The sequence below is a fragment of the Rhinolophus sinicus genome, linkage group LG11 (assembly GCF_036562045.2).
Source record: "Rhinolophus sinicus isolate RSC01 linkage group LG11, ASM3656204v1, whole genome shotgun sequence".
NCBI lineage: Eukaryota > Metazoa > Chordata > Mammalia > Chiroptera > Rhinolophidae > Rhinolophus > Rhinolophus sinicus.
In genome coordinates, this window is record NC_133760.1 from 50,706,574 (window position 1) to 50,725,250 (window position 18,677).

The 18,677-nt window shown below is 54.8% G+C and overlaps 1 protein-coding gene across 2 annotated transcripts in view; it reads left to right on the forward strand.

Annotated features, from left to right (window-relative positions):
• Nucleotides 1–18,677, forward strand: part of PTPRN2 (protein tyrosine phosphatase receptor type N2) — a 419,388-nt gene that overhangs the window by 342,303 nt on the left and 58,408 nt on the right. For both annotated transcript variants that reach the window (XM_074315027.1, XM_074315029.1), the window contains one exon: nucleotides 11,086–11,280. In XM_074315027.1, the coding sequence (XP_074171128.1) occupies nucleotides 11,086–11,280 (195 nt within the window). The remainder of the gene's footprint in view (nucleotides 1–11,085; nucleotides 11,281–18,677) is intronic.

The window sequence follows — 18,677 nt, forward strand, 5'->3', positions numbered from 1 at the left end:
CTGTGGCTTCTCCTGTGACATTCCTGGGTTTTGTTTTCCTTTCTGTGGTCTATGAACACCTGGGTTTTACGTGCATAACTGTTTCTTAAGGAAGGCAGGAAGTCACTTCTAGGGAGAAGAGAACGGGGTGGGGGAGCGTTAGCGGCCTCTGTGCTTCCCCAGGTCCTGTCATTTTGTCCTGTCACAGCCACGGGAGGACAGTGTCTTGGAGGCTCCAGAGGGAAGCGCGGTGCTCACAGCCCCCAGTGCGGGCGGCGTGGTGGCCGCCAGGGAAGGTGCCTGCCTCCCATCTCCTTCGGGGCGGGGAAGCCTGTCCCTCTTACAGAAGTGAGGGCTCCTCAGGCGACACGCACACGCTCAGGACAGCTCTCGAGTCCGTCCTCACCGGGCGATGCCCACGCAGGTGCTTTGAAAGTTGACTAGCTGCCTCGTCCACTCCTCGTGACCACACAGCACGAGTGCAGTGCTGGCACCCCCATGTCACACGTGGGGACATGGAGCACCAGGTCAGTGCTGGCCCCAGGGATCGCGGTGGCAGAGCTGAATTAGGACCAGGCACGGCATTGAGACCCACAGAGCCCGCACTGGTCAGGCCGCACGCCCACAGGGGACAGGACAGACTCTGCCCTGGGTCCCGGCTCTGATGCCCCCTCCACTGTCTCTCGGTGTGAGCCCCGTGGCGATGTCGAGAAGTGGGCATGTTGTTCTGCTCAGTTTGCAATCTCTCGTGGACAAGGTGGTGGCCAAACAGTTGCGTGAAGCGAGGTAAGAAACACCAGTCCCACAGAACTCCCGAGGTGACTGGTGTGGCACCGCGTGGTGCAGGGGCCCAGAACCAGCGCAGGACGGAGGCACTGTGTGACGCATGAAAGAGGGCCTGCGGGGGACATTCCTGGGCATCCACGTCTTGGTGCTGACAGCCTTCACAAGGACAGGCCGCAGAACAGTGGGGGGCCGTGACGAGTGTGGACATCCATGGAGCTCACGCTGGAGGCAGGAAATGGGCATGGCGGCAGGACTATGTGGAAAGGACCCACATTGGGCCCACGGCGGGGTCTCCAGCCCTGAGCTGTCGTGCTGAGGACCGTGCGTCCTCCCCGGGGCCCTGAGACGCGCCAGCTCCCGTGATGCTGGAGGACCGCAGTGCAGACGGGGTGTCCGCCCTTTCAGCCCACCCATCCTCTGCCTCCCACTATGCTCTCCATTCTCAAAAGTTGTTTCTCCCCAGTAGTTAAGCTCATGGGAAAAAACCGCCAGCATATTGTCTGTTCCTGTTAGCGTCCATCCAGGGCGTGAGCCAGCCAGCCCTCTGCACCCACTTTCCACCTGCAAGATGGGACGGAAGGAGCTCTGTGCTCCTCAGTGGCCCCTGGAGGTCACACAGGCCATGCGAGCGTCAGTGCATCTCACCTCTACATTCTGTCTGAGGAGCCGTTGTCTGTGGTGACTGCAGGTGCCAGAGATTTGTGGGTAGACCCTGGAGCCCTCTGAGTGGCTGTGCTGTTGGTCCACTCCGCCTCCTCCCAAGTGTGTGCCTACTCCACACTCTCCGTCATCAGCCACCAAGCTGAGCACGTACTGTCCACAGAGCAAGCATGTACTTTTGGGAACCCAGAAGCCCAGGCTGTCCTGTGACATATTCTGAGGAAGGTGTCAGAGGACGCGCCACGTGCAGCGGCCGTTTGGGTGACGTCCGTGTGGTGCTTCTCCCATCATCCCAGGAGCCGAGGTCAGTGACGTCACCCCACCATGCGTGCCTGCTGTGAGATGGGAGCACAGATGCCATTGGAAGGAACGCCCCTCACCTCAGCCGCCACACCCGAGGAGAGTGTCACTCGCATCACAGAGGGCTCAGCACAGGGTCTGCAGCCAGTGTGAGTGTGCAGGGCCAGGCCGACCCGGGGATCTGACGGCCAGATGCTGAGCTACTGCGAAATACAGTGGGCACTGGGAAGAAGCTTAAACGAGCAAAGGGAAGTGAGGGAAATGGCAGGAAGGTGGGGCAAGCACTTGGGGGGCGGGGGTAACAGGAGTCAGGATGGGCATGAGTGACAGGGAGGAGCCCCCCATAAAGCGCAACAGACCCAGAAAACAGGCCTCCAGACTTGAGGGGCTCCTCTCCCATCTGTTTTAGCTTTTTGTCCCCTCCCCGCTGGGGGAATAACCACTAAAAGAATATTCCTGGGATCACACCTTTCATAAACCCGCAAAACACATATTTCACCAGATACTGAGACATTCTTGAATGGGAGGAAAGAAAATGCAGATTTGTTTGTAGAACAAAATAAGCCATCGGAGGGGGTTATAAACAAACCCACTGCACGTCTCACGATGCCCCCCCCCCCTGCCTTCTCTACCACATTGAAGGAGAATAAAAATACTGGGAGTGCAGGGACCCGAAACTTTGGAATTGAACTATGAGGGGAACCAGGAAGAACCTGTTTCTTTTGTCGGTTGCTTTCGAACTGTCTCTTTTCTGACCTTGGACCCTGCGTTTCTGGATGACGTGATTGCCTGCTCCCAGCAGCCATCGTGTTGCTGGAGCTGGAGCTCACACACATCGAGTGTACGTATTTCAAACCCACGCCAGCGAGGCAGCAAAGCAGAGCGGGTCCCATGTGCAGCAGTGGCTCTGTCCCCCCGGTCAGCGGTGTCCCCAATGTCCAGTCGCTCGGATCCTCTCCCCAGCACCTCCTGTCACACCCTCTCCTGAAGCACCCCCTGGATGGTCTCACTCAGGGGCCATTGGACAGGTTGGCTTCCCATCCATGTTTGGCACCCGGTCCCTTCGTGGGGGTAGATGACAGACTTTAGAAACTCTCCGGCCCCGGAGGTCAGAGCCTTTCGTTTCACAGCTGAGAAAGCTGAGACTGAGACCACGAGTGACCTGCCCCCGCCGCCCAGCTGGTCGGGCCCCTGTGCACTGCTGGGGAGCCCTCAGAACACTCCAGGCCTCGTGTAGCCAGGTCGCCATTCAAACCGCTTTTGATGGAATAATTGGGCCGCAGAATGATGTGCAGTTTCTGAAAATGCAGAAGCAGCTGCTTGGGGACCTCGCCCCACCCCCAGCCCTGCCCTTTGGCTTAATTAGGTGGTGAGTGCAGAATGGAAGGACGACTACCTTTTGTGTTCCTGGCTGGGGTCCTCGCAGCCCTGGATACCCCTTTGCTTTTCTCTGAACCTTTGTGCGGTCCGCCCCGCGCTCTAAAAGCCCTCCCACTCTGCTTTGTCACTCTGGATTGTCCCCATCTGCCAGCCCTCCTGCCCGCACAGGACGACCCTGCTGCTCACACACCGGGCCTCTTCGTTTGCTCTTGTGCCCTTCAAATTTGGGCTGAGTCCTTCCCCATCAGCCTTCTGTCTGCAGTTACTGTTTCCTGGGTGCGGCGCCAGCTTGCCCCTGCCTGCCAGCCCTCCTGTGAGGTCACTGAGCGGGGCCTTGGTTCCTCGGTACAGAGGGGCCTCGCGGGGAACCTCCAGGAGCTCAATGGAAACCAATCGCTGCACTGACCTGAGTCATCGACGTGCGAGGAGCTGGGTGTGGGGAGCCGTCAGCGTCAAGACCACCACGTGGCCCCTCCCGCACCCAGGACACGTAGGACACTGGGTGAATGTGGGACTCTGGATGTTTCACAGAAGTGACGATGACAGTGATGACAAATGGTGATAACGCATTACCTTTGAGCAAGGAGGAAACCAGGAAGGGGACAGAAGTTTCCTCCAGGAGACACCTCAGTCCAGTCAGGCCCGGGCTGCTCTGAAGACATGATGGTTTGTTTCCGCTGAGCTGGCTTCTCGGATTCTCGGATTCTCGGAACGCGAAGCTGAGAAGCACGAACAGGCCCTCGGGGCAGCTCAGCACTGGCTTTGCGCAGGGGGTCGAGTTGAGTCTCTGAACTCTGAAGGTGTCACCGACTTTGTGGGAACCCCTGAGTCCTCGGCGTCAGGGCCCCAGGACATTGGGGGCTCCTGTCGGTTGTTTCGTTCGGGGGCTTGGAGCTGGGCCTGAGACCTGGAGCGGTGACGTTTTGCAGGACTGCAGCTCAGATAGGGCACCTCACACAGCCAAAGCCCCACTTTCCATTAAAGTCTGAATGATGACGACAGAAACCCCTGTTACGTGTGGTTGTGCAGGAAAAGTTCGCTTACTGAGATCACGTGCCTTTCCTGTTGTCACGTTCACAACTCGCCCCTGATTTCAACTGGTGTTTGTCAGGAGCAGCGCAAACAGGCCAGGCCGTCTGCAATGGGTGTGGCCGGGCCAGCTTCAGGCACACGGACGTTTGGGGTGCAGGCACACAAATTTTGGGGTACAGCATAACTAAATGACTTTCCTTGGAGCCTCACCTTCAGGCAACATTCCAACTGCACATATTGTGAGATTGTGTTACTTCTGCACTTTAAAACTGCACGATGATGGCCCTTCCAGATGTGGAGGCTTCCAGATGTGGGGCGGCCTTCACCTGTGGGAGCGAAGCCGAGCCTTCGGCAGCAGATGCATTATGCGCCCTGCGTGGTGGTGACCCTCAGGGACCTGGGGAGCAGTGTTTACCGAGGCCTCTGACCTGGGCTAGAAGCCAAGGAGAACAGAGACGTGAAAACGACCTTTTCTCAAGTTGGGGAGGCCAGATGTAGTTACGTGACCACAGCTAGACCAGGGCGAGCGTGCAGGGGGAGCTCAGAGTGAGGCGGGCAGTGGGGCAGGAGGGGAACTGCTCTGACTTCACACCACTCAAGGACTGTTCCACATGCAGAAGAGCATTGAAAATTACTTTCACTTCTCTTAGTTAAAATGTGTCTATATCTTTACGTTTTATTTTCAGAAAACATCATGCAAAATGGGAAAAAAAATTACTCAGCACTGCTTGGTAAACACTGCTTACCGCGGAGATGTTTGCTAGTTATGAGTGTTGTGGAAGCCGACACTTGGTGTAACGCAGCTGCATGGCCCACTGGAGGGGTGGGGGTGGCAGCAGGGTAGTCACAGGGTGTCGGGGTGGGGACAGGGAGCAGCGCATCTCCAGGGAAAGGTCAGAGCGGGGCACCATCCTGCAGAAGCTCTTGGATCAGCTCAGGATTCACTTTGCAGAAACGCTTCTCCTTTGTGGAATGTGTGCACATGTTTGTGTAAGCCTGTGTGTGTGAGCACGTGTGTGCACGTCTGTATGTATGTGCATTTTATGTGTGTGTGTGTGTGTGTGTGTCTGTGTGCGCGTGTCGCCCCTTAGTCAAACGTAAGCATTATCCAGGCATCACTGAAAAGCGCGGAGGAGGTGGTGTGGCAGTGACTCGGGCAGGTGCTGGTGGCCACGTGTCGCCGGTCATTTAAAGTGAGTTGGGGCTGTGAACGGAGAGTCCATCCAGGGCACAGTTGCCGCTCTGGCCTACCCTTAGGTCAGGGACAGACAGGGTTGCCCAGCGGATCTGCCGTGGCTCCAGCCTCTGTGGGAGGAGGAGACGTAGGGGTCCTGTTTCTTACCCAGAAAGCATGGCCCTGCGTCCCCCAGTGTCTCCTGAGGACGCACAGGCCGGACATGGAAGGGGCCTTGAGCACCTGCCGCCTTCCCCACGCAGAGCTGACCATGGCTGTTGGTGGCGAGGACAGTGTGTAAAACCACTGTCTTAAAATAAACCGCGTCGCAAGTTCCTGGCCATGCTCGCAGCCGGGCACTGGCCTAGATGGGCCAGGCTGCTTTTATGATGAAGCCACAGCCTGAGTGAAACTGCCAAGAACAAGGAGATGACTGTATGGGCGTTTTCTTCTCTTCATGTGCGTCTTTCCTTACAAGACATGACTAACCTCTGTGACAACCTGTGCTATTTTCTCCCATGCGTTTCCCCACTCGTACTTTCGAAGCATTTCACCGAATTTTAAGCATATTGAATGTAGATTTTTGCAGATTTTAAACATATCTTGAATTGCTTGTTCTTACCACAAAAGTAACAGATGCTCAATTTAGGAAACACAAATGGGCAAAATACGTAAAACAGACACTGCCTGGTCTCCCGCACCATGGACTGAGCCCTGTGCCGTCGCAGCGTGAGCCGGTGTGCCTTTGCAGGCGTTTTTCTTCTGTGCTCGCCTTGTACATTTGTGGCTCTGCGATAAGCCCCTGCCTGGTGTCGCCCCCCCGTAGCGTGTGACGCGCTCCGTGGAGGTGGCCGTGTCTGTGCTCCAGCCGCTGGTTCCACGGGGCCCTCTGAGCTGGAGATCGGGTCCCTCCCGGAGAGGTCCAGCCCACCCAGCACACCTCCGTGTCTCACCCAGCCTGCACCGTAAGGGGCCCCCACCCTTCCCCCGCGTGCCCATTTGTCTTTCCCGGGGCTTTGTACACGGCCCTCAGCTCTGCCGTTACCACTAATTACGATTCCCAATAACCCTGCAGCCCTGCCCTTTGTGTACACACGCGGGCAGGCGCTGCTCTGGTCCCATTGTTCCTTGAAAGGTGCACAGAGGTTTCTCTTCAGCCTTTGTAGTCCTGGTCTTTCTTTCGGCAGAATTTGGGAATGACAGGCCTTTTCTCTCAAGAGTGATCCCTCTCTGCAATTTTCCCGGTCAGATGAAGGTCTGAGAAATGAGACATGTGCATTGTTATGTGTACGGGTGGATTTCTGCCCCCAGAACCCTGTCCGACTTCTTTTGCGGGATGTGCTCTGCAGCTCAGCGCGGAGCAGGGACGGAGGCGGTTACAGGAAACAAGGACCAGGTCCACGTGTGCTGTGTGACCTCTGCATCCTCAGTGTGCATCCCTGTGCCCGGAGGACTCGCTGGCATGGCGGCTCTGCTCGGAGGGGCTGCCCCCGGTTCAGGGCTTGGGGACAGCTGGAGGCAGCATGTCATGTTTTCTTGGTGGGGAGTTTATGCACACCTAATGTAGGCACTCATGTTTTCCGTTTCTTGACAAACAGTGTGTCATTTGGGTATTTCTAAGTGGGGTGGCACAAACGTCACATGCTGGATTATTTCTAAGTGGAGTGGCACAGATGTCACGTGTATTATCTTGTGACTGAGCGGTTAAGTTTAGGGGGGCTGTGAACACGCTGCTCTTTGTAGAAGCCCCGTTACTCTGGTGGGGGCGTTCTCCCTGCCAAAGGCCATGGTCACTCGTCAGACTGGGTTTGACAAGGCCCTTGGTGCTGCTGTCAAGCGGGGGCAACTCCGTGGTCTGGGCCTTTTAGGCGTGGCGTCCTGGGAGCACGCCCTGACCCCGCGTCCAAGGTCCTCCAGGTTGTCCTGCGACCTTCTGCGCTCCCGGCAGCAGACGAGGCTCGTCGGGACAGGGGCCAGGCCCGGTCAGGGGTGTGGCACACACTCGCCCACACACCTCCCGCAGCCCCGTGTGCTTGTCCGTCATCCCCACCTTACAGATCACCATGTACACACAGTCAGGCCACCTGTCCCAAGCCACGCTGACAGTGAGAGGAACCGCCGGGATCCAGACCGGGCCACTGGGCCCGTGGCCTGGCCTTACCACTGGTGGCTTTCCCCTTCCTGAGACACTGACGGCCACCACCGTGGGGTGGCCTGCAAGACCATGTCCGCTTTCTGTCATCGTGGTGCGTCCGACTTGTCAGGCACGTGGTCTGATTTGCTTATTTCCTCCGTGACTTTCTCAACACCTGAGAGGGTTCAGACACGTAAAAAGGCACAGCAGGTCCCGAGGTGAGCTGTCCTGTCCAGAGAGAGGCATCCTGGAAGCTCAGCCCGGCGAGAGCCGCTTTCCCTTTTTCTGTCTGGGGAAAGTTCTTGTCGTTCACACATGCTGGCTTTTTCTTTCCTGCTGGAGAGCAGGCGCTCGGGTGAGGAAAGAAAACAGACTACGCCAGACTCCTGGCGGGAGTGACTCGTGAACCGCGGTGAGCTCTCCGTGTGGGACGCAGTGAGCTCTCCGTGTGGGACAGGCACCCCAGGTCTGCCAAGGTCACGGCCCAAAGCTCAGCCAGATCTGTGTGCCCTGCTGCAACATGGGCAGAGGACGCCCCGAGCAGAGAGCCACTTGAGGGACTGTGTGGCTGGTGGACCCCACGTGTGGGTCTGTGACCCAAAGATCATTTGGCTAAATCCCCCTGTTTTCCCCGTCCTGCTTACGTGCCTCTTGGCTGTTGAGTCCACTGACTTGCTCCACAAACACCTACCTGTCTGTGTGAACCCAAGGCCAGCACGTGGGCTGCTCAGGGGCGTCCGAGTGCTGTTTGCAGGTCATCACAAGGGGACGGCTCAAACTAGCGTCTGGTCAGTTTGGCTCTTACGCATCTTAGAAGGTTTTTAGCGAAGGGTGTGGGAGACCCTCACCTCCTTGTCTGGCCACGTGAGAACATACTGGCCGCACATCCCGTCTGCTCAGGCCAGGCCATGTGTGTCAGGGTCCTGGGACTGGCTGAGGTGCCCCTTTGTCACTTAGTGTCGGGCGGGCCTGCCTAGTCTCCATTTCAAGTCTCCGGAACCGTAGCCAGGCAGGTGTGTGTGAATCCCGTGCTTCCTGCTTGCTGCCAGGATTACGGATCAGGGCAGTTTCAGAACGTAAGCGGGCTCGTGTGCGGGCTTCTTTCAGCGCAAGCTTGTGTCGCTTAGTCAGCGGTGCCAGCGACTCGTGCGCAGAGAAGCTGCTCTCCACGCACCATCAGGCCCGTATTTTAAACTCACTCAGCGAAGTGTCCCTCACAGACTCGGGGCTCGGCAGCGGCAGTGTTTGTCACTCCTGATGTGAGCTTCCTGTTCTGTGTGACACGGCCTACGTCAGTTTGGTACTAAATGTCAGGCTGTAAAAGCAGGGATGTGCTCAGGCCTGACAGCTGTCCCTATGTCACGGGAACTAACACTGTAAACTGCACATTACACGTGGAATAAACGTTTGTGCCCAGCCCATCTGTCCACTCGTTGCCTGAGGCTCAGGGGGCTCTGGGCTTCATCTGTCACCGTGTGGGCTGCGACTGCCTTTCAGGAATAGATGACACTTTTAAAATGAAGAATGTGACCACACTGCGGCTGGTCTGGGGAGGGGACAGGCACGCGGGCACGCGCACCTGTGCTCAGCTCAGACCCCACGGCTGGGTTCAGAGGTTAGAGCTGCCCAAGGAAAGACAGGTGTCCACAAAACCCGTCAGCCGGACCGTCACTCAGTCCGGGAACAGGCTGCATTTCCTCTGTTTTAAAAACAAGTTCATTTTCCCTTAAACATTTTAAATTTTCAAGTCATAGTAAAAGAAAGCGTTTTTATTATTAATCCACAAGCTGTCACCAACCTGAGGGACCGATTAGCTGGGCCATGTGGTGATGTCCCTCAGAGGTTTATGTAGTGAGCACAGAGGCAGCTCTCCACGCCCCACCTGCCCCTGCGGGGCCCCTGGCGAGTCCTGTGATGACAGGGAGGGGACATGGCAGCCAAGGGGTCTTGCCGCAGTGTGGAGGGACTGCATGTGGGGGTCCACAGCAAGCCGGACGGAGAACACGCCAGACAAATAGTCCCGTCAGCAGGCACGGGACACGCTCCCAGTGCTGGTGTGTGCAGCACAGCGGGCGTTGTCACCGGCCGAGCGTGTGGCCCTCTTGCATTGGCATCGAGGCTGGAGCTGGCCCCTCACTGCCCAGAGGCACGTGCAGCCTGGTGCTCCCAGCACGGTTGTTCTGAGTGTCGCCGTAACTCTGTCTCCACAGTGTGTCTGCATGACACTCAGCAGCCACCTGTAACGGGGCCACTTTTGTCACTCACACGTCTCAGGTTAGGACGACAGCAGCAGAGGAGAGCCCACAGTCACAGGAGTGGCAGAGGGAACACTCGCTGCGTCTTCCCGCCCGGAAGCTCGGAGCCCAGCCTGTGGACACCCTGGGAGGCCTGTCACTCCTCAGCCGGTCCCACGGGAGCTCAGCCGTGAGCCCCTTAGCAGCCTTGGCAGCAGCTGTGTCCCCAGCCCGTGCAGAGCCCTCAGTGCAGCTGGGCTGTGAGGGGCCAGCTCCCCTCAGACCCTCACACACACAGGAAGTGCCAGGACCATCACCAGAGCACGGCGGGGAAGCCACCAGCATGGCGTCTGAAGTGCAGCCATGCGGCCCCAGGTGACACAAGAGCCACCCTTCTCCGTCTCCTACCTGTGGTTCCGTCCACCTGGCAGCTCTTAGCCCCTCCCAGCCCTGCACTTCTCTCACCTCACCTGGCTCCCCAGCTTCAGCCCTTCAGGACCGCCTGTCAGCTCTGCAGCCGGCCCCTCTGTGACCCAACTCCCCCCCTCCCATGAGACACCTGACAGCGCTTTTCATCAGTGTCCCTCGTCACCATTCAGCTCCAGGCGGGATGGTGACCCCGGGAGGCCAGGGTTCCCCGAGCCTTACTCAATTGACCGGGTGTCCCTGGCATCCAGCAGTGACACGTGGTGTGTGCTAATACCTAGACGTCGAATACATGAATAGTAGCAGCTCATGTCTGCCTGGTGGGGGCCAGGCACAGTTCCCAGGCCCAAGGCTATCTTATCCAGTCCTCCCAAGAACCGGGAAGTTGGAACCAGTCCACATTTCACAGATGAGGAAAGTGGGGCACTGAGAGGTTAGGTGCTTTGCCCAAGGTCACACAGCCTTAAGTGCAGGATTCCAACTTGAGCATTGTGATTCCAGGATTACGAGTGGACGGATGAGCTTCCAGAAGCCAAGGGAACAAAGTTTTGTATGTGCTGTAGCTCTCTTCTCGGTTCCTCTGGGAAGCAGATGCGTTCTGTGTCCTGGCTCCTAGGGGCCTGTCCCCATACAGCATCGATGACCTGGTGGCATGTGTCTTGAGGGGCAGTTTTGTGGAGTTGCAGAGACTCTCCCAGTGTCTGGTCCCCCCCCACAGCCCTTGGAAAAGCCTGGGATACCCCTTAGCTGGTGGCTCCACAGAAGCCCAGTGGAGTGTATATGCGTCTATGTGTGTGCGTGTGTGTTTCGGGCCACAGGGTGCATGCACCTTGGCACTCAGGACAAGCAGTGGGCGAGAAGAGACACAGTGGCTGAGCCCGTGGCACCCAACCCCACAGCGCCCAACCCCCTGGTGCCCGACCCCATGGCGCCCGAGCCCGCGGCATTGGTAGCTGACCCCCTGCCCTTCTGCCTTCTAGGAGCTGTGCCGGCAGCGCATGGCTGTGCGCACGTCCGACCACCCGGAGGCCCCGCACACATCCCGTGTCAACAGCGTGTCCTCACAGGTCAGCGACGGGCCGATGCCCAGCCCCTGTGCACGAAGCAGCACCTCATCCTGGTCCGAGGAGCCCGCACCCCCCAACATGGACATCTCCACTGGCCACATGGTCCTGGTAAGGCCCGCGTCCCCTCCGCCAGTCCCTGTGCCACACGCGCCAGCCTACACATCTCGTAAGAGGCTATGACACCAGCTTGGCCAGCAAGCCTGCGCTGCAGGCAGCTGACGGTTAGGACGTGAAGCCAAACGTCAGGGCCCCTGTGTCCTAGTCCTCCGTGTGTGCGAGTGGGACAGTGTGGCACCCAGCACCCGTTCCCCTACCTAAGAATGACAGCTGTGCGAAATGACATCTGTGAGGTCACAGGGCACACCTCGTACATGCATCTGGTTTAACCCCTAGGGGCCCTGATGGCCTGTTTTGTTACGAGAAAACAGGGTGGTGATTTGTCCAGGGTTGCGGAAGCTCCCCAGCTTTGGCCCAAGCTCAGGGACCCCCAGAGTCTGCGCTGTTAGCAGCACGCTCCAGCTGGAGTCTGACCCTCAGCGTCTGGGCCCTGGGGCTCTCGATGGCCAGCCCTGCCCCCCCTGCACTGCCTGTCTGCAGCCACCGAGACTTCCTCCATCCCAGTTCCCTGCGCCGGCCGAACCTCTCGGTCCCTGAGACCTCGGTGCCTCTGGGCCTCAGCCGATGACACGTGCCCTCCGACCCCCTACTTGGTGTCTTGTCAACCTGCCCGGGTCCCCCTGACCAGCGGCCATGAAGTCCCTGCCGACAGTTAGGTGACACTTGGCCTCTTCCCCCATGAAGGCCGCTCGATCAAATGGGCTCGTCTCTTAAGCCCGAAAGGATCGCAGTAAAGAAACAGAACCAGTTTTCTTTTGATGGAGCTAAGGGGAAGGGACCTTATCTGCAGGGAAAATGTCACAGGGCCCAGAAAAGCCCACAGCCGGGCACAGAGTGAGGGGTTGGACAGTAGTGTCTAAGATGGGCAAGGTGTTGTTTCAGTTTCTAAAACTAACCTGCCCAGTGATGTGAGTAAGAAGAGTGGCCCTGGAAGGCATGAGTGCCTGGCTCTTGTGGGGTCTGCACACCTCAAGGGACCTGCCCTGGTTTGGACCACCATCAGAAAACCCCAGACCTGATGACTTAACAGATGTTTATTGTCCCCAGTCCTGGAGGCTGGGCACCCGAGATCCAGGTGTGGGCAGGGCTGGTTTCCCCTGAGGCTTCTCTCCTGGGCGTGTAGACGGGCATCTCGTCCCTGTGTCCTCACGTGGTCGTCCCTCCGCGTGTCTGTGTCCTCATCTCCTCATACAAGGATACGAGTCCTGTTGGATCAGGGCCCCCCCACATGACCTCGTTCTACCTTAATCACCTCTGTACAGATGCATCTCCAAATACAGACCCATTCTGAGGTCCTGGGGGTCAGGGCTTCAACATAGGAATTTGGGGGCACAATTAGCCCCTGACAAGGACTGGTGCTTGAACCGCGTCAGTGTTTCCTGGAATCTTGACATGAGAGGCCTGGTCTTCTTTCCTTGGCCCACAATAGGGTGTCATTTCCGTCTCCCCTGTTCACTGTGGTGGCTGAGTGAGGGGAAACGCTGCCATGGGGCCACTGACTGCCTGGTTCTACTCAGGCAGTTCTACTCAGGCCTGCACTTGCCCACCCACCCTCGAGCTGTGATGGGGCCGTGACCCGAAGGATAGGCTGGTGAACCACTCAGGTGTTCCCCTCTTGCTGGGCACAGCTCACCTCCAGGGAGAGCCCAACTTGCCCACGTCACAGTCTCTAGGAGAAGCTGTCCTCCAGGAAGTGGTCTCAGGAAAGGCACGTGCAGTTCCCACATCAGGCCTGTCAAGTTTTCACCAAGAGCTGAACCCTGGGGACGGCCACAGGCACTCAGTGCAGGGGTAGCCGGGAGCCTCTTGGGTCAAAGGGTCAGAGGGAGAGGCCCCACTCAGCTGAGGGGCGCACATGCTGGACCCCAGGGCAGGTGCTCCCACCCAGAGACACCTGCAGCTCCCCCCGAGCTGCCCACCCCTGGGGGTGCTGCCAGCTCTGAGGGGCTGCACCTCCTGCCGCCGTCCCCTGCGGCCCCTGGGCTCCTTTGGAAGCTGCAACATTGGCCACTCTTGATGGTTTGGTTTTGATATGAGGCAATAAGTGTCATGCTTGCGTAATTGATTATCCAAGAGTCAAGTTCTAGTTACTTTTCTCTCAATACTTTAAAAAATACGATTTGCTTGCCTTTGATGCCGTAGCTGTTGAAAAGGCTGTTGCCAGTCCAGTGGCCGTTCCTTTGTGGGCCATCCATGCTGTCTTCTGAATTCCGCACCTTTATTGATCTAGGATTTCCTTGTACCCTGTACTGGACTTATTTTATTTTTATTTTTGCTCCAGTCTTCCTGTGATTGCTGAAGGAGAGAATTCTTGTCTTCCCTCAATTCCAGAAAATGACAAACTATTTATAATTTAAATGTGACTCTCTTCCAGTCTCTCAGTTCTCTCCTCTAATGGAAGAAGATTGGACATTCTCATTCCCATGTCTCTTCATTCTCTTCCATATTTTCTGTCCTAATCCCTCTATGCTGCATTCCAGGGAATTTCCTCAGATCTGTTCTCCAGGATGCATCGTTTCTCTTCAGTGGTGTCTAATCTCCTGTGTAATCCATTCATTGCATTTATGATTTCAAGGAGTATATTTTTTCATTTGCAGTTGTTCTATTTGTTTTTTAAATCTTCCTGTTGCGTTGTTCTTACATTGTTGATTCCCACTGTAAAACGTTCCGTCGTTACAACTGTAATTCCTCACCCAGAGAGGCCCACACTACTCGTCTATTGTAAACTCGAGCCTCAATCCTAGAGGAGGCCCAGGGACTAAACATCTTCCCGTTTTGAGTCCATATGGACACAGATGTTCTTCCTTATGTCCTGAGCAAACCCTTTCCCTAAGATTGTGGGCTTCTGAGGGTCCACATTTACGTGGAGGTCTCGTGTCTGACTCTGCCTCCTGTATGTCAGGGCTTCCCCTGAGGGCCCACACGGGCCCTGGGTTTTAGGTACAGGAAGTCGTCTTGCCCTGTCCCTCGCTCCAGGACTTGAGGGACTTCGGGTGCCTCCCACTCTGGTTTTCACTTCCCTTTTCATTTTGGATTCCTGAGTATTTTCCTTAATTTTGTGGAAGGAAATTTTGTGTCTTGCTATTTTCCCAACATTTCTAGATGTCTTGTAGAGGAGGCTCTTCTGGTTCTCTTGTTGTTCATTTCTCTGGAAACATCAGACTCAATGGCAACTCAAACAAGGGGACCCTGTGCAGTGGTGCATAGGCACAGGGATTCCTTCCTTCAGGAGGCACCTGTGTGACCAAAATGAGCTGTCTGTGGGTGTGCGCTGACTGGAGCCTGTGTCAGCAGGCAGGTGGGCAGGTGAGTGGACCCAAAATGCTAACAGCTGGTGTCCATGGCGAAATTCCAGATGGCACGCATGTTGCGATGATGATAAAGGCAGTTGTTGGGAGGGGAGGCTCAAGGTCTCGCAGCTGTGCGGTACCGGAACGGAAGAGGTGGGACGGTAACCTCTGATCACCCACGCCCGCTGCACCCACCAGCCTCAAGAGCACAGCACGTAAGTGGGCGGTCCACATGACTGGCAGTTGAGCTGGAAAAAATAGAAAAGTATACTTGATAATCTTATCTCTACCTTTTCCCCCTAAAAAGTGAAAAGAATTTTTGATAGATGAGCTCCCTTCTAATCTGAACTTCTTATTTGAAAGCAATTGAGTGAGGAATGTTTGCCAGCCAGCTCTTGGTCATCATGACTGACAGTCGAACCCTAATTTTCCCTTTTCTCCCCCGGTATCTCTGCTGTTTCACTGATGACAGGAAGGTCTGGGAAAATAGACCTCAAAGGCTTCCTGTCCTCTGAGCAAGTTCGCTTGGTGAAGGGAAGATAAGGTGTTTTTTGTTTTTTTTTAATTGTATTAAATTTATTGGGGTGACAATTGTTAGTAAAATTACATAGATTTCAGGTGTACAATTCTGTATTACATCATCTATAAATCCCATTGTGTGTTCATCACCCAGAGTCAGTTCTCCTTCCATCACCATATATTCGATCCCCCTTACCCTCATCTCCCATCCCCCACCCCCCACCCCCCTTACCCTCTGGCAACCAGGTTTTGAGTCTCGTATCAGCTTTTCCAGTCCTGGCGACATTTCTGTCCCCCCATTCTTGTCATACCTCATGAGCATGTAGCCTGTTGGTTTTAGGAAATTCAAAACCAAAGCATTGGCTTTTAATTCCTGTAATTCCAATGAACACTTTTAGAATTGCTGCAAATATTTTCTAAGAATGTGTTTAGACCCCAGCGTCTCCCATCTGGGAAAGGGAGGGAAGACTCCTGTCCGTGTGGCTGTCCTAGGCCACCTTTACTGCACTCACTGGAACTCTTTGTTCTTCCTAAAAACTTCATCAGAAAACCGTCATGAGTACATCGCTGCCACAGAACATCCAAGGCTGCTGCTAAGAAAAGGTCCTCGGCTTTGTAATGGGCAGAGAAGCTGTCTGTGTGTTGCTAGGCAACCATCCCCTCCTCTTTCCCCTTCCTGAAAGGTTTCCCTATTGTAACTGCTGTTGTCACAACTTTAGAGTAAAAATTGTCTCCTCTGGGCTTTTTCCTATCAGTTGGGTGATAGTGAAGGCGTTGGGTCTTTGGGAGAATCTGCTCTTACAATTGTCACTTGGAATTGGCCATTTGAATTTCGTAGGTGGCTGTCCGGCCGGGGAAGGGTGGGTGGATGGCCATTTAACACATGAATCTGCTGGTGCACAACACAGAGAAACAGCTACTCAAACCTGCTTTTGGAGGAGACCCCAAAGCAACCAGCTCCGCCTGCGCGCCAGCACCAGTGCAGACGTCCCCGATAAGCAGCCCCGATTTCTCCACCGCACAGGTTCTGTCGTCTGGGTGGTGCCCGTTGGGGCCCCAGCGCCTGGCCGGCAGTGGACGGTGTTCGTTGGGGAGGTTCTCTTCTCCTAGAATTTGTTATCATTTCAGATCTTTGCAGGGCTCGGCTATGTTAGAGCCTCATTTTCATGACCGCTTTCCTCTCACATCCCGTCCTTTCCTACCGATGCTGGAACCCAAGGGTGGTGGTTCCCCCCAGCGTGGTGCTTCAGCGGACTGTCTCTGGCTCCAAGTCTGTTTCATGTGTCAAAGGGACATGGTGGAGGCCGGAATCCAATGTTTGCCCTCATTTAGTGAGGGCTATGTATTACTTTATAGTAATAGAATGACTGTAACACAAATATTTGTAAGTGCGTCTTCTGTGTTGCCCCAGTAACTCATAAAGAGCAGATGGAAGGGGGCTTTAGTCAGACGGCTGCCTGTTCCACACCAAAGTCTCAGAAGCAGTAGTTTTCCCTGCAAAGGTAACAGCGGTCTCTTTGCTGAACAACCTGTAGTCAGACTTTGACTGATGACCAGAACGGGGCGAAAGGATTCGTCACTGCCGAGCGCAGAGGCCGGGGGGTGAGCGCAGTGTGAGGGAAGCTTGGCCCGTTACAGTAAGTGACTGGGCTTGTCCCGTCATCCTGCGGGCTCTTCTGAGGTTTCCGCCGGTTTTCATTTATCTGTGAAGATGTACGTTTCATTGGCAGAAGTGAGACACCTTAAATGTAGTGTTCAGTTTGATAAACAGCTATTTCAGGAGTTCCAAATGCCATGGGTAGACATTTTAAACTTTTAAAAGGCAGAAATTAGTAGAAATATAAAATGTAATGAATTTTTCTTTAGACTTGTGTTAACTGAAGTAGCTGCAGACTGATACTCAAAGTCACCACATTGTTAATTGTGGTTTTTCGTTTTTGAGGGGTATTTGTTGTGTGTGTTTTTTTTAACTGTCTATAGACCAAAATTTACAAAAAGAAGAGAAACACACAGAAGATAGTTGGTAAAGGCAGGTGGTCTGGATGAATAATGTTCCTTTCATTAACATACTTCCCTTATTAACTGTATAATTAATTGTACGTAGCCAAGGGAAGCTGTGGAAATTGCATTTTGAGATGTATCAAAGCTGACTTATGCCTCAGACTTCATGCAATTCACCATTAATGAAGCTGAGATGGAAGCCTCAAATCTATAATTATTACTTACTATTTGAATGACAAGCAAAGAATTTTATCAGCAGAGTTTTAAATGAAAGGGGATTAGCAGCTAATGTTGAAATTGTTAATCTTTCTTATGAAAATAATTTTGAAGAAAATGCGTAGTGGAAAGAGAGGTTTGTGGAAAGCATTTGCCGTTAAAATAGCCATTTTCTGATACTCCATATGAATCTGTCCACGTTTGACAGCAGGGTGCAAATATTTTTGAAAGTGAATGAATATTTTATAGGATCCTGAGCTGCTCGTGCATTCCAGGAATGAATCATGCAATATTCCCAAATATCTCCGTGAAGGCGAGAGAGTTTGAGAGCCGAAGCTGAAAACATTAAAATATATCAGAATGTTCTAGAAGAAATTAAAATTTCTTTATTAGCACAGAAATCTGCCTCTTGCCCCTTCGAGGCTCCTTTAAGGCTGTCCACCGTGCAATGTGTTGTTAGAGAAAGCTGTTGGGTGACACGCTGCCAATCTATTTGTCCAGAAAGATCTCATTGGCGTCACCTCCATGGCTAGTCTCTCACCTGCGATTCCAAAGTGAGGCTGTCACCTTAACCACCGTGCCCGACACAGAGGCCACCGCAGAGTCTGTGTCAGACACCGTGGAGTTGTCACATGTCCTCAGGACGGACCCAGGGGTTGTCATACCCTTCATTCACCAACAGACGTTTGCCGACCACCCAGGGTGGCAAACCACCGACTGCGTCCATCCCTGGGCAGACCCTACAGACTAAACAGTTGGATGGTTGGGAGTTCCTGAAAACGCAACTCCTGTTTGTTCCTTTGTCCTGATTTTTCCACTGAGTTAATGGCACAAACTAAATGCTAAGGTCATGACCCCATCTGGTTAGAGCTCCGTGTCACTGCGAAGCTGAGAAAGGTGACATCCAGGTTTCCAGAAGCTCTGGAACATTGACCTGGGAGGGACGGGCATTTCGGGGCTGTGGCCCATCGCACAGCTCCTCTAGGCCAGAGGCCGTGCTGGAGCGCGAGCTGGGCCTGGGGCTGGGCCGTGGTTCTTCCGGAAGTCCCGAGCCCAGGAGGACAGGCAGGTGGTGAGACGTGCACATTTATTCTGAAATTCTTGTTTGCGCCAGCCTGATGCCTAGTTGGTTTCAGTCAGAAGACCTATTAGCCTCCTCCAGACTGGGAACCTCTCGTAGGGCAGTCTGTCACCCGAAGCCAGAGCCTGAGTGCAGTCAGGACTGACCAATGACCAGGTGGCCCGACGAGGTCACACGGTGCTCCCGACCCGCCAGCGGACAAGCGCTCGCTGGGCCCACTGCTGGCCAGTGCACGGTCCTAGACCGGCTGTGTGCTGCCCGAGACTCACACATACACACAC